Below are 11,885 nucleotides of genomic sequence, written 5' to 3' on the forward strand. Positions count from 1 at the left end.
GTAGGGGAAGAGGAAAATGGGGGAGGAACAATATTGCATTGACACTCAGGCAACCAAAACTTTATAGCAGGGGTGTCAAACATATGGCCCAGGGTCTGAATCCGGCCCCTTGAAAGCTCTTATCCAGCCAGCCGAGGCAGCACCCCCCCCAGTCCTGATGTGGGATGGTGACATTTATGTTATATTTGGCTCTCGTAACAAATGAGTTCCCTTGTTTTATAGTGCCTTATATTAGTATCAGTTCATAATAAACACCCTTTTTAGATTTCAGATGATAATATTGTTATCTGCTTGAAACTTCAGGTTGGAGTGATTCAGAATTTTTTTTTAAACGATATATATATTTTGCTTTAATAAGGCTTGCAAGGAAGAGCCAAAAGAATTTGCCTACTTTGTGGTTATGGAAGATGGATCTGAAGAGTTTGATGACTACAGGTAATGATTTTGACCTGGTTATGAAGTATGTGTCCACACGGTTGCCTAGATTTATTTTGGTCAGAATCCCTGACACAGCTTTGTGAATATCCATTGGGGATTGCACTGGACAGCCGAGATCTTTGTTGCGAAGTTAATCCATTTGCTAAGCATTTCCCCACAAAAGAATACATTTCAGTAATAAAAGGAGAAAGGTTAACATGGTTTCATTGTATAATTTTTCTTCTCTTTTCTAAATATGTCGCTAATATTTGTGTTTCTGTACAGTACTGCCTTTCAGAAATGCGAAGTAGTTTGTTATTGTAACCTTCTCGATGTTCAATTAAAAAAACTATTTATCCCATTAGTGTGTCAGTGATTTGTATGAAATGGCTGCAGTATAAAATCAGTATGACAGATGATAAAAAACGTCTTACTATGTAGTTCGTATGTATTGTCAGCTCACATAGATCTGTAAGAAGAGACTTTTTTTTCCCATGAGACAATCTGGTAATTTTTTCCCCCGTTCCATTTTCTGCCTCGTATATCAAGTTGTACCATGTCGGAAAATCACAAAACTGAACCAGACATTTTTCTGGCACAAGCTGTCGGCATTTCCATAAGGTCACCTCTTTCTTCTTCAGTTGACAAAGAAAATGATTTAACTTTTCTTCGTAATAAACATAAAGAAACTCCTAGAGGTAGGCTTGAAACATCGGAGGACTTGTGTCAACATTGTGTTTTTTTTTGTCTATTGTTACGTTATCTAGTGCTTGTTCACACTTCAAAAGCAGAGATAGGGTCTTTATTGCTTGGATATAGCATTAAGAAGCAGTTTGTGTGTTTGCTCTCAAAGTCACATCATCTTGGCATCTTCTGGTGTGCCTAGTTGAGTAACATTTTGTAGAACTACAAGTTGGCGAAGCTGGTTTGGAAAACAGTTCACCTCTGGACGTACCCCAGCTTGTTGCTGTGAGTGATGTGGATCACTCTGTTGAAATCGGCACTGTAGAGATCAGAAGTACGAGATGAGCACTAAAATGGATGTGATACGGACATTACCCAAGCGTCTGCCATCGAGTAACTGCTTGTTTAATGAAAACATGATTGGGTGAAGTGTGACAGAAAGAAAGGGGGGAGGGAGTAACAACCGCTCCAGCTTTTACGCTTGGACGAGGGAGTTCTTCTGCAGCCTGAACTTATTTGTGTTTCTGATTAACCTTTTGAATGCTTTTTTGAATTCAGAAATAGCCAAAATAAGGGAGGAGTCAGAAACCAGCCATTTTTGTTAATTGCAACAGCTTTTGTCTGGGTGGATGCTCTAAATTCAGATCCCCGGTTTTATATACGGGTGGACATAGCTTGTGTTTTTAATGGGGCAATTTTGAGAGAATTATGTGAGAGGCTGTGTGCAGGGATTTACACTGACGTAATCCTCCCTCCCCCCCTCCCCCGTCCCTTTCCTTCACTCCTTTAGCAAGCTCACCTGCACAGTTGGAAAGAACAGATGCTCTTTGTGATCCTTCCGGTACAGAAGAAGTTTCCAACATTCCTTATGAAAGAGCAACAACAAAAGAAGAACCCGGCGTAGAAAAAAAGGATTGCTCCTGCATGTCACTGGCACGTATTTCTAGTCCTCTTGAGTTGGCTCGTCATGAACCTTCCCCTGTGACAGAATTCCTTGAAGATGGCAAGAGACCACTAGAGCCAAGGGGAGCTTCACCAGTAACTACCAAGTGTTCTGTGGTAAGAAAAGAAAGAATTGTTCTCCATCGCTTTTCACTGAACTGTGTTACAAATTAAAAAAAACAACAACAGTTGCATGGATGGCCTGTTGCAAGTTTGCTCATGAACCCTTTCATAAAGTTAGCATGTAAGCAGGAAACACTAAATTGGAATGGCATCTTTATTACACCCAGCTTCCTTCCTTCACCATTGCCATACCGATGCCCGCACAGACAGTTTGTGATTTGTGTTCAATATATGAGTTGTGCATAGTATTTATATGAACTCCCCCTTTCCCCATTGTAAAACCTGAATGCAGAAGCTGAGTCACGGGGCTGATACGTGCTTGCCCAGTTTATAGCCACTGCTCCTATTTAATCACTGACAGAGGAGAGGGGTAAAAAGAAGGCTGGCCAGTGCCTTGAGTCAACGATGGAGCTTTGGAAATGCTCTTAGACCCCAACGATATTGAAGGAAACCTGGTTTTCTGTGCGATAAGATAATTTTTGGAGTTATTCCTTGAAGTCTGATTGGTACTGAGAACATAAAAGGGTGATTTTTCTTTTTTGCTTCCATTGCAAGGTAGGCAGGCTGCTTAGGCTTAGAATAGTGGAGGCATTCCAGTTCTTGTGACCTTTTGAAAAATATGTTCTTCATTGTTATGCATCAAGGCAATCCTGAGTAACTAAGCAGATTTCAATATCTCCAAATTTACTTAACCTGTGCTGCATGAGAGGGGCCAAGGTAATACATGTGGATATTTTTGACATTTTTTTCCTTATGGTCTCATGACATTTTAAAGAACACTTGTATCAAGCTCATATGCTTTATAGGCCCCGTGCAGACATTAATCTACAGGAGAATTACACAACTTTAAGGTTGACAATGAGGAAATTGAAATTGTTCAAGACTTTCTATTCCTTGGCTCCACCATCAACCAAAAGGGAGACTGCAGCCAAGAAATTAGAAGGAGATTGAGACTGGGAAGGGCAGCCATGAAGGAGCTAGAAAATATTTTGAAGTGTAAGGATGTGACTCTGGCCACCAAGACTAGATTAATTCATGCCATCATATTCCCTATTACTATGTATGGGTGTGAAAGCTGGACAGTGAAGAAAGCTGATAGGAAGAAAATAGATTCCTTTGAAATGTGGTGTTGGAGGAGAGTGTTACGGATTCCGTGGACTGCCAAAAAAACAAATCAGTGGGTTATAGATCAAATCAAGCCTGAACTGACCCTAGAAGCTAAAATGACTAAACTGAGGCTGTCGTATTTTGGTCACGTCATGAGACAACAAGAGTCACTGGAAAAGAGTGTCATGATAGGAAAAGTTGAGGGCAGCAGGAAAAGAGGAAGACCCAACAAGAGATGGATTGACTCAATAAAGGAAGCCGCAGCCTTCAATTTGCAAGATCTGAGCAAGGCTGTCAAAGATAGGACATTTTGGAGGACTTTCATTCATAGGGTCGCCATGAGTCGGAAGCGACTTGACGGCACTTAACACACACACAGACATTAATCTTATCTACAGTTTGTTTCCTTAACCATGGTTGAACCTTAGTTGTGGACTGGCTGCAAACCAGCATATAAAAATTAGGCTTGAAGTGGGTTCTTGAGTCATAAATTTGCATTAATGATAGTTAAGTATTATGTGTGTGTTGAGCGGAGCCGTACTTTTTTTGCCTCTCTGTAAGGTAACAGGCATTTCAGACTGGTGATTTCCCTGTTCGCATCCTCTGGGGACAAGGCTTAGATCACCAAATCGCATCTTGATTTCATTGTTCATTTGGGATCTTGACCCAAGGTTAAGGTGGCAAACCACGGTTAAACTTTTATCTGCACAGACCCATAGCAGGCTTTATCGTTTTAAAACACTGCATGCTGTGGAAGTCCACACAGCATGGCTTCAAAACAGCCAATAGTTTTATCTTTGCAATCCCTTTGTCGTCCCAGTTGTTGCAAGAAGTGGCCCTAAAGGAGAAACCCGTTTGTGCCCCATATCGAGGACTTGAGGGATTCTTTGCAACAAGTACAGGCTCTCAGGAAGTCATGGCGGGCTTGTTTCCTTCACCAAGCACAGGCAGACAATCTGCAAGCACTGGTGTTTCATTTTCAGGTAGGAATACAAAACTAAACTTCATTGGGAAAGGGCAGGATACAAATCATATGAAATTAAAAAATAAGTGTCCCCACTTCCATATGTGTCACTTATTGAGCACACATGCTTTTAGAGCTTGGTATCCTACATTACATCTTCAGGTATAAAGCGATATCTTTATCTGCATATGCCAAGTCTAGGGTGTAATTTGTGTGCGAGTGAATCAAGCATAAATGGGCATAACTGCTAGCAAACAGGCATGCACCATTCTCAGGTTTAAGCTATGTTACGTGTGTCACCTGAAAATTTAATGGTTTTCTCTCGAGCTAAGCTTTGAGGAAGGCCTACTTTCTAGTAATACGTATTAAGCTGTTTTGGAAATGGTTAATAAACCATTAGTGGTCAGAAATCATTGGATGAACAAGCTAACTTACTTTTCATTGACGAAATTAGCTATGTACTCATTTAAAATATATTTGTAATGGGGGGGGGGCGGTGTCTTTCCTTGGTGAACTTCTGCAGTAAAAGTGTGGATGATGGGATCTGGCATTCCCGAGTCACTCAGATGTGCAGTCTGGAACTGCTGTCTTTAAGCATACTGCCAATTCCCCATCTTTGTCCAAATGGCATATAGAAAGGCACTGTGGGTAGGCAGTATAGCACTCTTAAAGCCTCGGAATGGAGTAGGTTTCAAATGCAAATGCATAATCAGTATGGAATCCTTCTGAGTCAGGGGCTTGTTCCCAGAATACATAAATGCATTGCCTGGAAGTTCTAATTCTCATAATTGTATCTGTCTTTCCAACTTGAGGGTCCAACCAATGGATAAGGGACTTCAGCTTTAGTGAGCATGCAGATGAAGCCGTAGTGCAGGATGTCCTGAACCGTGAGCTCGGCAGACCGTCGAGTAGATTGGGACGACAGAGCCCGAGTACCAGAGCTGCCCTTTCAGTCTCACCCGGTGGTAAGAGCATTGCTAAAGCAGCATGTTTGCATTGTAATTGGACACTAGACCCAGCATGTTAAGTTTTTAATTTCATAGAGAGATCGGTTTGCTGTGCTAAATCTCTTCCGAATTCAACAACTAAAGACATGGAAAACAAAAGTTAAACTATAATGTGTGTGTGTGTGCTGTCAAGTCACCGCTGAATTATGGTGGCCTTGTAGGGTTTTCAAGGCAAGAGACGTTCAGAGGGGGTTTGCAGTTGCCTGCCTCCATGTGGGCTGAGAGAGTTCAGAGAGAACTGTGACTGGCCCAAGGTCACCCAGCAGGCTTCATGTGGAGGAGCGGGGAATCGAACCCGGTTCTCCAGATTAGAGTCTGCCACTCTTAACCACTATGCCACGCTGGCTATAATAACTTTGACTAAATTATCATTATATTATGGTGTGAAGACTTTTAATGTCAACAACACAACTGTATTTTGATCGTGGCGAGGTCAGTCTGTAGCAGTCACATCTGGGTAGGTCCCGTAGCGCTTTGTTGTAGAACCTCAATCCAGGCGAATGAGCAATGCTGAACAATATCTTGGTGGTGTGGGTGATGGTTTGTAGGACTTAAGCAACCTAGAGTAGTTCAGGGGCCTGCTACATCGTTTTCCTCTCTTCTGTAATGGAAGAAGGCTTTCTCTGAAGCATTTGTGTGCGCCCACACATATTCCCAGTTGTGAGCTTAGTCCAGTGTGCATAGGCCCAGTACAGCTAGTCAGTAAGTGTTCCAGTTTTTCTTTCTCACAGATCAGCTCAAGCAGATTGCTTCTGAGCTATTTAGGTCTTCCTCAGGGAAGGAAGGGGGTATTAATCACAATATGTCTTAAAGCAGTTCATGAATTGATTGAATATCTCTTAACAACAATTACCATATTAATATCCTGGCTGATGCAGTAAAACCCTGGTATGCGTTGAACAGCAAATCCTGATTTGCCAGTGAATGTACACTTACCATCGCTCGTCTTCAAGTGTCTAGATATAATGCACGTATTTTTTTTAACGCTAATTTTTCACATTTCTAGACTTTTGTGCTCAATAAAAATATTAATCTAAGAAATGGTATACAGGAGGGAAGGCAGCATAGTATAGTCTGATCTCATCAGATCTTGGAAGCTAAGCAGGGTCTGCCCTGATTAGTACTTGGATGGGAGACCACCAAGGAATACAAGGATTGATGTGCAGAAGAAGGGACTGGCAAACCACCCCTGTTAGTCTTTTGCCTTGAAAATCCCATAAGGGGTCGACATAAAGTCGGCTGCGACTTGATGGCCCTTTACACACACAAGAAATTTTTATACCTTGCCTTTCTGCATGTGTCCTCCAAGGCAGCTCAGAATTTTTTAAAAAAACCAAGTACAATTTCATAACGAATGTAACTGGAGTAATGGCTCCAGAGCAGTAGAAAATAAATCCCATCCAATCAACTTGGAATGCCATTAAAAAAAAAAAAAAAACTTTGAGAGAATAAATCAGTTTTCACTGAGTGGCTCAAAGTGATCTAAAAAGTGAGTGGTGAGCAAATATATTTGGGAAGGGTTAGGCAGTAAAGGCACCAAAGCAGAGAAGGCCCTGCCCCAGATAGCAACCACTCAATGAATCTCTGAAGGAGAGGCCATGTCCTTGGTTTATTTTAAAGGTATATCTTATTCTTTTTTTAAGGCATACGATGAAGCCATTAACAGTGTAATCCCAAGTAGAGGTAAACCTTTAAATGGACTTGAAGGGATGTAACTAAATCACTTTATCTAGATGACTTGGGGGGACAGGCTTCATGTACGGATTAAAGATGTTTCCAGCCTATCTAATTCATCTGGAAATTATTAAGCTTGGAAAGCCTTTACTCTTGCCAGATGCCAGGTCCTTTCATCGGTGGTTCTGGAAGGAAGATACAAGAAGGTTCCCACAGCGGAAAGGTTCTGCCCCTGCGGGTCAGGGGATGTGGAAACCACAGAACATGTCCTGATTAGATGCCCATATTATCAGGAAGTCCATATAAGATTTATTTTTCCACTGGTCAAAAATTTCCCAGGCCCATCGGATTTATCTCTGGCCAAGCTGTTATTAAAAGACGGAAAACCTCAGGTTTCTCTCCAGACTGCTAAATTCTGCACCGCAGCTATTAAAATCAGGCGTACCCGGCTAGGAAAAGAATAAGTGGTTCAATGTACTATATAAAGAGGTCATCATTAAGCCTATAATGCCTTGCATTTTTAACCTTATCTTTTAGACCTGTAATATGAAAATAGGTACAGGTTAGTATGCTTTGTATGTGTATTTGCTGGTCATTGATTGTATTATTAAAGATTTGAAGATGCTTCTAGGTATGGCAGTACACTGGTTAGTGTGCTCAAAAGTACTTTGGCACCTGTGATGTATTTTCTAGAGTAAAGAAGGAACCAAAGGGAGGCTTTCTAGATGACAGGGTTTTTGTATCGGGTTGTTCAAAGCAAATTCTTCTTTCGTGCATATGTTTCAGAAAAGCTTACTCGGAGGCCATTTTCAGCTAACAAACCCTGCTGCAGAACTGCAGCTGAGGACGGTCCTCGCCCTTCTTCAGCCTTTCAGAGACGACCCCAAAGTTCTCCTCGGGCACCTTTGTCCCGAGCTGCTTCTGAAATTTCAGAAATCGAAGGCGTTGATGTCACCGAAAGCGATGATCCTTTCTTGGAAGATAGCATCGACCGACAAGCTTTAGCAGATTTAGAAAGCGAATGGCAAATGAATGCAGGTATTTATGCAATATCAGTATGCACCCGTTCTAAAAGATGTCTTTTCATGAGCTTGCTTATCTATGTTTTGTGTGTGTGTGCATGCTCAGCTTGGCGTTTTCATGCGCCATATTTTTTTAAAAGTAGTAAATAGTCCAGAATATTGGAATAGAGGCAATACCACCCCTCTAATTCTCTTGCCTTCGCGTGCAGTTGCAGAAAGAATGGAGGCATAAGAGCTTCTGGTCCAGATGTAGTGTGGCTCTGCAGTTTTCTTATTTCTCCATTGGGCCTTAGGGAGGGGAGAGGCACCACCGATCAGGTGATTGTTCTGCCCGAGCATCTCTGCAGAGGAGAAAAGAAAATTGGGGAAAGCTGTTTGGGGTGGGCAAATAACACATCCATTAGAATCTGCATGCAGCCTGGGAGAATTCTTGGCTCTGGGGGAGCGGGGACATCCTAATGAAGGAACATTGCACACAAGCCTGCTAAATGTGGTATCTTTTTTCCCCCTGTATTGCTCCTGGCACTCCCAATTTAGCACTAAAGTGCTGAACCAGCTCCCAAGGGAAGACGCTTAATAGAAGCTGTTACATCGTAAGGGCTTATGCTACGTCGGAGGGTTTCTAGAACTGTTTTGACTTGGAGTGTGTTTTCTCATTGGTAATGCACAAGATGTCCCACTTAATTTTTTTAAAAAGCAAAGAAAAATAGCGCCTGGCTCTGTCTCCTGCTGTACGAAAATTTTCGATGCCGTAGTTTTTCCATTGCCTGTTGCTAAAAAAATGTATATAAAATTTCAGATCTTCAGGAAAAACTCAGTGGCGTCTTGTCTGATTCATCTGCTTTCAACAGACATTCAAAGGAGACAAGTCACGACTGTACAGCCTTTCAGAATAGCCATGAAATAAAAGAGTACAGTAAAAGTGATAATATAAGGTAAGCTACTATAAGGTAAGTGCCACTTGCACTTTAGAAAGAAGAAAAGTTGGTTTTTATATGCCGACTTTCTCTACCACTTAAGGAAGAATCAAACCGGCTTACAATCACCTTCCCTTCCCCTCCCTACAACAGACACCCTGTGAGGTAGGTGGGGCTGAGAGAGCTCTGTGACTAGCCCAAGGTCACCCAGCTGGCTTCATGTGGAGGAGTGGGGAATCCCGGCATGCCATTTTTGGCAGAAGGCAGGCTCCTTGTGTATCAAATGCCTGGCATTTCAGTTCCGAGATTTCTCTGCAAGCGCTACAGCAGGTCTCCGTGGTTGCTGGAGTAATGGTTCTCACATGTAAGCTCATCAGTCCTAATTATTTGCTAATGTAATATACTTTCCTAATTATCACCTCATCTTCCCTTCACTGAGATATATTTAAATTGTAAAGGTAAAGGTCCCCTGTGCAAGCACCGGGTCATTCCTGACCCATGGGGTAACATCACATCCCGACGTTTACTAGGCAGTGGTTTGCCAGTGCCTTCCCCAGTCATCTTCCCTTTACCCCCAGCAAGCTGGGTACTCATTTCACCGACCTCGGAAGGATGGAAGGCTGAGTCAACCTTGAGCCGGCTGCCTGAAACCAACTTCTTTTGGGATCAAACTAGGTCGTTGAAATCAGCCTCTTTTTTAGAAAAATCCTCTTGCCTTTTCAGGAGAACTTTGTGCAGGACCCTTTCTTCTCCTGCTTTATGAAAGCTGGCTGTTTCTCACCAGGGTTGCATCAGAGGCTTTCGCAGAGCCCAGGCTTTTGCCCCCAAAGGGTGGGGCTCTCTCTTCTCCACAAAGGCCAATAACAATTTCCCCAGGCTTTCAAAATGCCTCCTTTTGTTATTTCACATGATATGCATTTTGGGTTGCCTAGGGCTAATTCTAATTTAAGTGCCCTGGTTTTCTGTGATTTAACAGTGCTGCTAATCCTACAAATAAGGCAATGAATGACAGGCTGAAAATTCACCAGTCTCCTCCTGACTTGGTTCCAAGCAGAGACTTACAACGAGGTCTGAGCCTTCTGACCAGAGGCAGACGTCCCTTGCGAATTGGAATTCCCCCTCTTGATTTTCTACCTACTACAGAGAACCAGTGTGGGGTAGTGGTTAGGAGGGGTGGACTCTAATCTGGAGAACCGGGTTTGATTCCCCACTCCTCCATATGAGCGGAGGACTCTAATCTGGTGAACCGGGTTGGTTTCCCCACTCCTACACATGAAGCCTGCTGGGAGATCTTGGGCTAGTCACAGTTCTCTTCGAGCTCTCTCAGTCCCACCTACCTCACAAGGTGTCCGTTGTGGGGAGAGGAAGGGAAGGAGATTGTAAGCCGGTTTGATTCTCCTTAAAAGGCAGAGAAAATCAGCATATAAAAACCAACTTTTCTTCTACTTTTGCGTTGATCTCTGGGCATAGGCCATACCTTGAGTATGGCTCTGGAGGTTCTTCCCCTCGATGACTGTTGGCTTCCCTTATCTCTCTAGGACTTTTGGTGTGTGTGTGTGTGGGGGGGCGCTTAAAACAAAGTTAGGAGATTGGGCTTTGCATGGAAAGTTAGGTGTGTATCCACTCAGATTGAATTCAAAGGTACTATTTGATTCAATGAGGAATATATCACTCCCTGGGTAAACCAGCTAAAGAAACTTTCTGAGAAGAGGATACTGTGTTATCTGCAGTCAAATAGATCGGTCAATTGCGTGAGCGATGTGGCAACTTTTCTCTTTATAGTGTCAAGGAAAAATTAAATTTCTTTCCCCCTTTTTAAAGTGTGAAGTGGTTGATGGATAGCCAGTGGCTGTTAAATCTAGGGAATGGAATCAGAAAGTTAATTACAGGGATGTGGTTGTTTCCTATTATGTATTAGTCATTTGTAGAAAAGTTGTTTGTGTTTATTTTTGTGTATTTGGTCAGTGTTTGGTAAAAAAATCCACAGGAACTGGGACTTTTCAACCTAAAATAATTTTCTGGGTAGCTATCCCATGATTACCCCAGCCCACAAAGAGCTACAGTATTTACTTATGTCTTTTTGTTGTTGCATAATTTATCATGTATCTGTATCACAACCTTGCTTGTGATTGGGTTTCTGGAGACAAACAAGTGAACTGTTTTTTTGGGTTTTTTTTAGAGTATATGATAGTCATACAGATGATGAAGAAGACCTTTGGGAGGACAAGCAGCAGGTGATGGAGCTACGTTGAAAGTATAGGACTCTACCCTGCCAACATATTTTCTTTCCATTCCATAAAATTGTCAGGTCAAAGTGCTGGTCTGGTGGATTAACTTGAGCCCATGGACAAACAAATCTACTTGGTACAAATAAAATACAGGTTAAAACCAAAAAAAACAAAACAAAAAACAAAGGCTTGCTTTTTCTATTTCAGTTCTACTTATGACACTTCTTTGTAAAAGACAATTTATTTTTCCGTAGGGTTAGCACAGAAAGCCCCATGGTGCAGAGTGGTAAGCCTCAGTACTGCACTCGAAGCTCTGCTTACAACCCGAGTTCAATCCCAATGGAAGTTGGTTTCAGGTAGCCGGCTGAAGGTTGTCTCAGCCTTCCATCCTTCCAAGGTTGGTAAAATGAGTACCCAGCTTGCTGGGGGTAAAGGGAAGATGACTGGAGAAGGCAATGGCAAACCACCCCATAAAAAAAGTCTGCCTAGTAAACGTCATGATGTGACATCACCTCATGGGTCAGTAATGACCCAGTGCTTGCACGGGACTACCTTTACGTTTTTAGGGTTAGCACACCCTGACCCAGATGGCCCATGCTGCCTGATCTCATCAGAACTTGGAAGCTAAGCAGGGTCAGCCCTGGGAGCTTGGATGGGAGACCACCAAGGAAGTCCAGAGTCGTTACATAGAGGCAGGCAATGGAAAACCACCTCTGAATGTCCCTTGCCTTGAAAATGCTATGGGGTTGCCATGCGTCAGCTGCAACTTGACAGCACTTTCCGCCACCAGGGTTAGCACG

The 11,885-nt window shown here is 42.6% G+C and overlaps 1 protein-coding gene across 1 annotated transcript in view; it reads left to right on the forward strand.

Moving 5' to 3' along the window:
• Positions 1 to 11,109, forward strand: part of ZBBX (zinc finger B-box domain containing) — a 36,018-nt gene extending 24,909 nt beyond the window's left edge. The window contains exons 12-19 of the mRNA XM_056850377.1: positions 359 to 435; positions 967 to 1,115; positions 1,892 to 2,001; positions 4,094 to 4,256; positions 5,050 to 5,202; positions 7,705 to 7,956; positions 8,740 to 8,875; positions 11,037 to 11,109. Of these exons, the coding sequence (XP_056706355.1) occupies positions 359 to 435; positions 967 to 1,115; positions 1,892 to 2,001; positions 4,094 to 4,256; positions 5,050 to 5,202; positions 7,705 to 7,956; positions 8,740 to 8,875; positions 11,037 to 11,109 (1,113 nt within the window). The remainder of the gene's footprint in view (positions 1 to 358; positions 436 to 966; positions 1,116 to 1,891; positions 2,002 to 4,093; positions 4,257 to 5,049; positions 5,203 to 7,704; positions 7,957 to 8,739; positions 8,876 to 11,036) is intronic.
• Positions 11,110 to 11,885: the final 776 nt, after the last annotated feature.

The sequence above is a fragment of the Euleptes europaea genome, chromosome 5 (assembly GCF_029931775.1).
Source record: "Euleptes europaea isolate rEulEur1 chromosome 5, rEulEur1.hap1, whole genome shotgun sequence".
Classification (NCBI taxonomy): domain Eukaryota; kingdom Metazoa; phylum Chordata; class Lepidosauria; order Squamata; family Sphaerodactylidae; genus Euleptes; species Euleptes europaea.